At 39.5% G+C, this 11,177-nt stretch overlaps 1 protein-coding gene and 2 non-coding genes across 3 annotated transcripts; all 3 read left to right on the forward strand.

Annotated features, from left to right (window-relative positions):
* The first annotated feature begins 1,179 nt into the window (after nt 1–1,179).
* Nucleotides 1,180–3,692, forward strand: LOC148096829 (uncharacterized). Its single transcript, XM_087835019.1, has 2 exons — nt 1,180–1,231; nt 2,574–3,692. The coding sequence occupies exons 1-2, from the start codon at nt 1,180–1,182 to the stop codon at nt 3,353–3,355; spliced, it is 834 nt and encodes a 277-aa protein (XP_087691145.1). The 3' UTR covers nt 3,356–3,692.
* A 5,601-nt stretch (nt 3,693–9,293) lies between these two features.
* On the forward strand, nt 9,294–9,365 carry trnah-gug (transfer RNA histidin (anticodon GUG)). The gene has a single exon. It is a non-coding gene; the product is annotated as a tRNA-His (tRNA).
* Nucleotides 9,366–10,729: 1,364 nt separating this feature from the next.
* trnah-gug (transfer RNA histidin (anticodon GUG)) lies at nt 10,730–10,801 on the forward strand. The gene has a single exon. It is a non-coding gene; the product is annotated as a tRNA-His (tRNA).
* The last annotated feature ends 376 nt before the right edge of the window (nt 10,802–11,177 follow it).

Here is an 11,177-nt window from a genome sequence, read left to right on the forward strand (position 1 = left end):
GAACCACAATCACAACAAAGTAAAATAAATCCCAAATCAAGTCCCAAAATAATAGTTACATAGGCTGCAACAACGGAACCCATATTCCCATAAAACGTCCCTCCACCCCAGATGTTGAGGAACAGGAAATAGCAAGAACTGGTTTTCCAGTGATTTCCAAGATCTATACATGGTCCCGTATTTTTTTAAACTCATCACTGTCTGCTCAGTTTGAGAGAGGAAATCATAATAGATTATTGCTTGGTGACAGTGGGTATCCTGTAAGGATTTTTTTGTTTACACCATACTTCCACCTAATTACACCTGTGTGCACTTTGGGTCTGGTGGAGCGCATGTTTGCGGCAGAGATAAAACTGGACGCACCTGCAAGTGCCAGCAGCCGGTGCGGAAACCTGTGGCGAGGGGAAATCGCAGGCTGACTGATGATGTGGACGCTTCTTATTATGAAGACAGAAATAACAGAGGGTGCACTAAACTAAACGCTCATGTTTTACTAGCTTTACATGGGTTTGCTTTCATATTCGAGTCAGTTTTTATTAAATCTTTTCTGCACAGTATTTTAAAAATATGCATGTATATATCATAAGTAAGTCTATATAAAATATATTTTAAAACATTTTAGTAAAATCTAAATTTAATAAATCTGAATCTTTTTCAGATGATTCAGATTTATGCGGAATCATCCTACTGGTGGTGGCCAGAGGAGCCGATGGCGCCATATGGCAGCCTGGCTTCTGTCAGTCTGCCCCAGGGCAGCTGTGGCTACAACTGTAGCTGCCTCCACCAGTGTGTGAATGTGAGAGTGAATGAATAGTGGTATTGTAAAGCGCTTTGGGTGCCTTGAAAAGCGCTATATAAAATCCAATCCATTATTATTATTATTATTAAATTAACTGTAAATTACACTGCGGTGAGCTCCATTCATATAGTTCTATCACGTGCACGTGTACACGCACGTTGACAACCGTAACCATGGCCGCCGAGGGTATATAAATGCTCCACAAGGTTCCAATCGTCCCTTTACACTTGCTCGTGGACTTGTTTCGACCTGCTCCAACCTCAGCCTGTGGAAAGCTAAGTTTTGCAAACATTTTACTGAAAGCGGATTTTACTTGAAAGCGACAACAAGTACTTCATCTGTGGATCGTTTGTACTTGTTTTTGTTTTTCAAGTTTTAAGATGGCTCGCCGTGGACCCGGACTCCTCGACAGTCACCTGGACTTTGCTGCAGGTACGTTTGAAAGTTTCTTTAAATTTAAATGACTGTAATAATTTAACAAGTTCCAGTGTGAATATCAAGTTTTAACGTGATCAAATATGTGTATTCCAAGATTGTTTCCCGTAAATTGTTTGTATGCTTTAAATTTTCCGGGAGAGGTGTAGAAATTATTAACGACTGGTGTATGAATATGAAAAAAAGGTATTACTTTGATTTGAAGGCTTCAAATTTGACACTTTTCTTTAAAATGAAATGGTTAAAATTAGTTTAATTGACTAAAATTTGTAAAATGCCCAAAAATCAGTTTCTGTGGTAACGGCATCTTCAAGATGTCATGGCGTCAGAACACGCAGGTGTAAACACACAGATCCAGGTCCCCTCCTAACATCCTTTTCTTCTCCGGATCAAAGGCTTTATTGACATAAACTATATTTTTTCTCTGCTGCAAAACACAAAGATAAAAAAAATAAAAGAATATCAAAAGAATATAAAAACAGTAGTAATAATGGTATTAAGACCTATCTTCTATTACAGTAATGCTTTTAACCTTATTAGATAGCAGAGAGAGAAATTGTACACAGGGATATTTACACAGGGATAGCATGTTTACCACAGATTAGATGTATCTGTCCTCATGGCAGATACAGTCCTTGTGCACATTTCTAAAAATGTGGATTCTGAGTTAAGAGTTTCTGTTTGTTTGTTTGTTTGTTTTTCACTTGACCATCATTTTCAGACATACCTGCAGAGCTTTGTGTGTGTGCAACTTTTACTCTTGCCAAGGAGGTTGTGTTTTTATTTTAAAAAAATGTATTTTTTATATTTAGGACATGAGATTGGTACATGTGGTCTAAATGTTACATTATGGTTTGCATCCACATATTTAACCTATGAGCTTTTTTCAAAATGTGTGACATCGTGAATTGTAAATAAAACAGGAGAATGAGCTGCATGGTTAGTTATAAATTTACTGTAGTATATTTATATAATAAGTTACTCATGTCCGGCTATTTACAAATCAATACCTATTATCCATTACCTATTCCAACATAGTGTTTGCATAAAGGCTTACAAAGAACAAATAAAACAAATTGAATGTACACAAAATACAGTGTCATATATAGTGTCAATATGGTGTCACCTTAAAAGTACAGAGTGAGCTGCCTTGGTGGAGGTTTGGTGGTCTTCTATTAAAAAACTTCACTTAAAGATTGAACAAGTAGAAGTGTCATTCAGTCTGACATAAAATGCTTTTCTCTCATCCTCTGCTCAAACTAACAGATGTAGGTCTGTTGCTTTAACACTGGGTGTCTATTACATTCCTAATGTTATTTTAAAAATTGTTTCTTCACAGGGCGTCTTGACTATGTGGTTGAACGCCCTGCTCAGGACACTGATAACCAGCGTATCAGCGAAGGTGAGTATGGTGAGTATTTTTTCCCTCTCTCACCCTCAGCCTCTTCTCATGAAGCACCAGATGCTGATGACGGTGAACAGGAAGGTGAGTACCCCCCCTACCTACCTGTAGACGATGAAGAGGTGAGTGAACAGGCTGACAATTTATCTGACTGGAACGACTCAGAAGAGTGGGGGGATTGGCGTAGCGATGACTCGGGGTATGACACCATGGATGAGAGTGATGATTCCCCTCTCATCCGGGAGCACCCTCCAGAGCCGTTTTGGCACGATTGGCAACATCCTATTGCTCCAGGTGCTGCCCCTATCGCCATGCCGCCTTTCGGCCAGGCCAACGCCCCACTCTTCCCTCGAGTTGTTGCCCCAGTTGGTGATCCGCCAGCTGCTCCTCCCTCAGCTGCTCCTTCTGCTGCTTCTTCCTCAGCTACTCCTTCTGCTGCTCCCTCTGCTGCTCCTTCCTCAGCTGCTCCTCCCTCAGCTACTCCTTCTGCTGCTCCCTCTGCTGCTCCTTCCTCTGCTGCTCTCTCATCTGCTCCCTCTGCTGCTCCTTCCTCAGAAAAGAGAAGCAGAGAAGACATCTGCAACGAAGAGGTAAGTGCAAAGAGGTGCAAGGTAAGTGACCAGTTTGATGCCCCTTCAACATCCTCAGGTTGTTTTGGAGTCAGATGTTTCTGGGAGAGGCTTTTTAACCTTTCCCTTGATGACAGTGACTCTGATTAGTTTATGTTAGAACGTGTTTTTAAACTTTGTAACACTTAAGTTGGCCTTTGTGTTTTGCAGTGTTTGTAAATATCTTTTACTTTTTAATTAACTTTGTAATGTTTAAGTTAAGCCTGTTTGTAACACAGATATAAGAACATCTGACTCGCACATGTGAAATGTATTGTTTTTTTCTTGATATGTGACATATTAATATTACATTGTGACTGAAAGGTAGTTTTTTAGTTGTTATTACTTCCATTTTTCTTAATATCACAGGTAACTTTTTAAATGAATAATATAAGTTTTTCCCAAGCCCTAATTCACCATGCAGGACAAAGGTAAGTCTGTACTTAATGTCAACACAAATAAGTAGAAAAGGTTTAAATGATGCAGTGAACTGACTGTAGTCTCTTGTTTTTACATAAGGTATAGCCTGTGGCTAAGAATTCAACACTTCAGACACTCAACGTCCAAGATGGAGCTAACACCCCACCCAGAAGACAGCCTTACCCCGACCAACCCGATGAGAAGGATGGATGACCAAGTGAAAAACTGGAGAGTGGTGATGTGTTCCAACTATGTAAGTTATCACCTCACATTGACAACAAACTGTCTTGAAGACAAAATTCTTCCAATAGTTGGTATAAATCATCATCCTATGTCAGCAGCACTGTAGGTTTAGGTTTATTTATATTTTTCATGTGTATACGTTGGGTTTAAAATAGCTTTTTAACAACATACTGCAGCTATCAACAATGAAAATGCTGTTTTGTGTTAAAATGACGTCTTTCTTGTGTTATTGCTTTGCAGGGAAGCTGAGAGTGGACAGAGCTGCACAGAGGACCAAAGATCCACTCTCAGCACTTCATACCTGACTGGCCACAGCACCACCCCTCCCCACCCAGGGTGAGGAGGGTCCTGACCCCGCCTGCACAGAGGGAGTTGTGAACATGCACTTCTGTATCGGTGGGTTTAGGATCCTCCTCACACTCACACGGATGAAGACTGTCACTGGGAGATGTCTCCATTGCATCAGCAGGACGTAAGCATTTGTAAAATATTACAGTTTGTGATGTTTTATACATATTTTTATTGCATCATTTCAAAGTAGGAGATATAAAATAAACCAATTTTCATAACATTTTCTGTGTATTTAGTTGTTTTCTTAATAAGTTATTTGGAACATCATTGCAACCTGTCAGCTTTTTATTGAGGATTTAGAAAGTTGCTGGTGGCCCGAGTGGGTACAGTGGGGTGTTGTTTTTGTCACATGGTGAAAGTGACCTCATGGGGAGCAAAAAGAACAACTGAACAATTTGGGGATTCACAGACTTTGGTAATTGCTAAAAAATAATAATAAAAATTGTTCTGTGTGAACTAAAAGCTCAAATATAAACCATCCTGACACTGACACAAATGATCTGCTGTTTATAAGCAGGAGATTGTTTTCATGAGCCTGGGTGAAGGTCATTTGCATGAGTTTAACCTCCTGGTCAAAAACTTGCATGACTCTGTTATCACTCTAACTTTCTTCTGTTTATTTATTCATTTTTGCTAATTGTAGTAGATTAATATGTTCACCAACCGATTCTTGTCCTGAATGTTTGAATATTTGCAGTTTCAGGTCCTACTGATCAGTTTTAAGTATTGTAGAAAGTCAGCAGCAATTTAATCGAGTCCTGGGATGAAATGGGACAAAAGGGTGATGTGACAGCCACATTAGTTCCCTTCCCTCGTTTAACAATGTGTAAGCAGACTGCTTTAACCTGCAATTTACTGCATGTTGTTAGGCTGCATGGTACAACCACAGTCTGCTAACCACCCGTGGTGATCGAAGGTTTTGAGGTCTTGCTTGAGCTACTGATGAAGTTGTATCAAAGCTTGTTAAGTTTCCCAACCGCATTTTATCCTGATGGTCCAAGGCTTACATCTTTATGCTCACAGACGTACTTCAGTGACTGATTTATTACTTTAAGTTACAGTGTGAGGGGCATTAATGAACATAAATCAGATTTAACTGGATTATGTGTTTAGGTCAAGAGACACAGACCTTCATCTTTAAGAGGCTCTTCTTGAATGTCTAATCACGATGTTTGTGTTTGTCTGCAGCATCACTGCAGCAGAGAGGGTATAACACAAGGCCACAGTCATGTGATATTCTTATTCTTATATATAAAAAGGGTTCACAACTGAAAGTAAAAAGTAATGCAGTTAATGCACATTCATCTTAGTTGACATAAGCATAAAGACAATGTAAATAAGGTATGAAAATAGTTCAAAAGTTATTATTTTTCATTTTGCATCAATGGTTGTCATTTTATTCAGGAGAACTGCGATCTGTACAATACTAATCGGCTAGTTTCTGGGATCGAATGGTAGTGTCTCCAATCTCCACTAGGGGGCTTTCGCACATTCTCCTCATTGCATTAAACTACTCTGTGAGATAACAACACAAAATCACTCTTGTGATTCTTTCCTTCCTGTTTTCAGGGGTGTAATAATGGCTGCATTCATTGAGGAACATAGAGGAACAGTTAATATATGACAGCCTATATTTAGCAACACAGGGTCAGTGCAAAATAACCAGGCACTTTTACATCAATAGCTCAATTATGTCCAGCAATATTCAGTAACCTTTTGATACACAGACTTTGCTCATCTCATATAAATGATCGACATTAAATGCAGTCATGGGGGATCAGTTGGGCTTCAGAGGTGCAAACATAGAATGAAATTGATACATATAATGGCTATTATCTTGTTAATAATTTTCACCTCCTCACTACGTACGACTCTGGATACTGTAACTCCAGTGAAAACTAAGGTCTCTAATCAGAAGTACCTGACTCCGTGGTATAATTCTCAAACACGTACCCTAAAGCAGATGACTCGTAATCTGGAGAGGAAATGGCGTGTCACAAATTTAGAGGATCATCATTTAGCCTGGAGAAATAGTTTGTTGCTTTATAAGAAAGCCCTCCGCAAAGCCAGAACATCTTACTATTCGTCACTGATTGAAGAAAATAAGAACAACCCCAGGTTTCTCTTCAGCTCTGTAGCCAGGCTGACAAAAAGTCAGAGCTCTTTTGAGCCAACCATCCCTTTAACGTTAACTAGTGATGACTTCATGAACTTCTTCACAAATAAAATTTTTATCATTAGAGAAAAAATTACCAATAATCATCCCACAGATGTAATATTATCTGCAGCTACTCTTAGTACCATTGATGTTAAGTTAGACTCTTTTTCTCCAATTGATCTTTCTGAGTTAACTTCAATAATTACTTCCTCCAAACCATCAACGTGTCTTTTAGACCCCATTCCTACAAAACTGCTCAAAGAAGTCCTGCTATTAATTAATTCTTCGATCTTAAATATGATCAACCTATCTCTAATAATCAGCTATGTACCACAGGCCTTCAAGGTGGCTGTAGTTAAACCTTTACTCAAAAAGCCATCTCTAGACCCAGCAGTCTTAGCTAATTATAGGCCAATCTCCAACCTTCCTTTCATATCAAAAATCCTTGAAAGAGTAGTTGTCAAACAGCTAACAGATCATCTGCAGAGGAATGGTTTATTTGAAGAGTTTCAGTCAGGTTTCAGAGTTCATCACAGCACAGAAACAGCTTTAGTGAAGGTTACAAATGATCTTCTTATGGCCTCTGACAGTGGACTCATCTCTGTGCTTGTCCTGCTAGACCTTAGTGCAGCATTCGATACTGTTGACCATAATATCCTATTAGAGCGATTAGAACATGCTGTAGGTATTACAGGTACTGCACTGCAGTGGTTTGTATCATATCTATCTAATAGACTCCAATTTGTGCATGTAAATGGAGAGTCCTCTTCACACACTGAGGTTAATTATGGAGTTCCACAGGGTTCAGTGCTAGGACCAATTCTGTTTACATTATACATGCTTCCCCTAGGCAGCATCATTAGAAGACATAGCATACATTTTCACTGCTATGCAGATGACACCCAGCTCTATCTGTCCATGAAGCCAGATAACACACACCAATTAGTTAAACTGCAGGAATGTCTTAAAGACATAAAGACTTGGATGGCCACTAACTTTCTGCTTCTTAACTCAGATAAAACTGAGGTCATTGTACTCGGCGCTGAAAAGCTTAGAAATATGGTATCTAACCAGATTCTTACTCTGGATGGCATTACCTTGGCCTCCAGTAACACTGTGAGGAACCTTGGAGTCATTTTTGACCAGGATATGTCCTTCAACGCACATATTAAACAAATATGTAAGACTGCGTTCTTCCATTTGCGCAACATCTCTAAAATTAGAAATATCCTGTCTCAGAGTGACGCTGAAAAACTAGTTCATGCATTTATTACTTCCAGGCTGGACTACTGCAATTCATTATTATCAGGATGTCCAAAAAACTCACTGAAAAGCCTTCAGTTAATCCAAAATGCTGCAGCAAGAGTGCTGACAGGGACAAGAAAGAGAGAGCATATTTCTCCTGTTTTGGCTTCCCTTCATTGGCTTCCTGTTAAATCCAGAATTGAATTCAAAATCCTGCTCCTCACATACAAGGTCTTAAATAATCAGGCCCCATCTTATCTTAATGACCTTGTAGTACCATATCACCCTATTAGAGCACTTCACTCTCGCTCTGCAGGCCTACTTGTTGTTCCCAGAGTATTTAAAAGTAGAATGGGAGGGAGAGCCTTCAGTTTTCAGGCCCCTCTTCTGTGGAACCAGCTTCCAGTTTGGATTGGGGAGACAGACACTATCTCTACTTTTAAGATTAGGCTTAAAACTTTCCTTTTTGCTAAAGCATATAGTTAGGGCTGGACCAGGTGACCCTGAATCCTCCCTTAGTTATGCTGCAATAGACGTAGGCTGCCGGGGGATTCCCATGATGCATTGAGCTTTTCCTTTCCAGTCACCTTTCTCACTCACTGTGTGTTAACAGACCTCTCTGCATTGAATCATATCTGTTATTAACCTCTGTCTCTCTTCCACAGCATGTCTTTTATCCTGTCTTCTTTCTCTCACCCCAACCGGTCGCAGCAGATGGCCGCCCCTCCCTGAGCCTGGTTCTGCCGGAGGTTTCTTCCTGTTAAAAGGGAGTTTTTCCTTCCCACTGTCGCCAAAGTGCTTGCTCATAGGGGGTCATATGATTGTTGGGTTTTTCTCTGTATCTATGAAGCGCCTTGAGGCGACTTTTGTTGTGATTTGGCGCTATATAAATAAAATTGAATTGAATTGAATATACTGCTGTGTATTGAAATTCCTCTTATTTTGCATAGAAATACACTGAACAATATACAAAGCATAATATATAAAATAACATCTACCTGAGTTTTTTCTTTGTAAGAAGCCTCTCATGTCCATTGTTGTGTTCATCAGTACATAACTGAAACTGGTTTAGAGAGCTTTATTTAGCCGTGGAGGGTAACAACTGAAAATATGAAATAAACACACATGTAAGCTATGACTCTCTAAAGAAACAGCATTGTTGTTGTTCGGCTTTTCATTTCGCCATTTGTTGATTTACTCGAAGAGCAAGTAACTTAACATGGGTCAAGTGATCAGCTTGATATCAATCTTTCGTGATACGCCGTCATGTTTACATTATTTGTACAGTACGAATGATTTCCTTTGGTACCTGGTCAAACTTAAGCTTTCCTCTGTCTGCCTGTCTGCACTTCTCCAACAGCAAACTCGCAGGCAGCAGCTTCTCCCCCCTCGCATACATGCGTAAGTGCTGTGCTCAGTCGCCTAGTGCCTGAGCTCGGATCATACCAAAATTAGTGGGAATTTTTGTTCTTCTGCACATCGTACAGGTCAGCTGTTACATGCAGATTCCAGTTTTTACGGTGGAACATGAAAAAAAAGCAAATTCCAGACTGTAACTGGCAGTGAAAAGCACAACATGTTCTGTGGATTGGAGGTGATTGACTACACGGACGTTCAGCCTGCAGCTGACTGGCCGTGATCGTATAGTGGTTAGTACTCTGCGTTGTGGCCGCAGCAACCCCGGTTCGAATCCGGGTCACGGCATTGAGGTGAAGCTTTTAAAGCAAATACAGCAGATAAAGTGGAGCACAAGTTCAGAATTTAATGACAAAAAAACTGCTTCCATAAAGTCAAAGGGATAAAGGCTTTGACTTCTTGGTATCATTCATCAACGTTGGAACAAGGACATTTTTACATCATGTGTTCCTACACAATAGGTGGTACTTAAACAACTAAACATTTTCTTATATATTACACTACAATTTTTATTTGAATTAATACCTATTTTACTTTATTATTTTTATTTTATTTGAGAAAATGTGACATAACTTGATACAAATAGCTGTTTTTAAACATCATTTTGATTTTTTAACAATACTTTAACCCTTTTTTTTTTTGGCTGTATTATGTCTTTGTTGGAAATCTTCTGTTTAATCAAAATAATAATAATTCAGTGTCTTTTACTGTTGCATGTCATCCATACTCTGACGGATTTTTTCAACAACTTTGTGAATAAAAATGTACAGGCACAAAGTCTGATCAAAGTGTTCGTCCTAAACACGGTGCTGATCTCAGCTACCAGAAAGTCTTATCTGAAGCTGCTGTTTCATCATTACGAAATCTCAGGGTCAGCCTGTGTTTTTCACCAAGCTGGGAAGGTTTCATGTTAAATGCTTGTGATGCTCTTGCAGTATAACAACATATTTACTGGAGCACTTCATATTTCTGTAATTCTTGTGAATGTGATAACTCAAGAAAGAAGCAACTTGGATTTTTCTCAACCTCGAGGTAAAAGTCAGAGGCCAAGTTTTCTGCAAATGTTCTTATGCGATAACTCGAGAATGAGGCAAAGTATACCTTTTAAATGGAAAAAATGAAAATACACACAAACAACTATTTACCACTAAAAACATGAAGGTCCCCAACTACAAATCACAACCACTCTGCCGTGACCCAGATTTGAAACAGGATTGCTGCGGCCACAATGCAAAGTACTAAACACTATACGATCACGGCTGCAGAGCAACTGGTCATCTGCGATCTTTATTGTGCTTTTTCCCTTATATCAATCTCAAAATCTGTGTCAACGATGCGCACATTTACGCACGTGGCACAGTAACAATATCTCCATTAACACAGGGACGTCTCGTGGTCTGACGGTAAATACATTTTGGTGTTCTTCTGCACATCGTACAGGTCAGCTGTTACACGCAGATACCAGGCTTTTACGGTGGAATAAGAAAATGCAACATCCAGACTGGCAGTGAAAAGCACAACATGTAGTTCCAATGTTGATACGACCTAAACGTGTCAAACTTAAAATGTACAGTCCTGCTTAGTGGGTTTAAAATGGACTCCTGTGGATTGGAGGTGATTGACTACATGGACGTTCAGCCTGGAGCTGACCAGCCGTGATCGTATAGTGGTTAGTACTCTGCGTTGTGGCCGCAGCAACCCCGGTTCGAATCCGGGTCACGGCATTAAGACGAAGCTTTCAAAGCAAATACAGTTGAACCCTAACTTATGAAATGAATTTGTTCATGTCATGTTTGGTTTTCATGTCAGCAATAAAGCTGAGGTTTTGATTTACAATTCTGTGTTCGAGTCCTGTGCTTGGATCCTCTTCTCCGCCTGCCCGCACACAGAGCCCTGACATAATGATTGTTATTATAACTATTAAGTCTAATGACTTACAACTAAAATAGTGATCAATAAGAACTTTGATCAGTTTGTTTTCTTTTGCCAAAAAGAAAAATCAGTAAAGCTTAGGATGGCTACAACTGTACCAGTATGACCTTCCTGCTTCCTACATCATTAAAACCAAAATTCTACTTTTTGCCAATGAACATCATAAGA

This window comes from Neolamprologus brichardi, chromosome 22 (assembly GCF_056152115.1).
Source record: "Neolamprologus brichardi isolate AB-2024 chromosome 22, ASM5615211v1, whole genome shotgun sequence".
NCBI lineage: Eukaryota > Metazoa > Chordata > Actinopteri > Cichliformes > Cichlidae > Neolamprologus > Neolamprologus brichardi.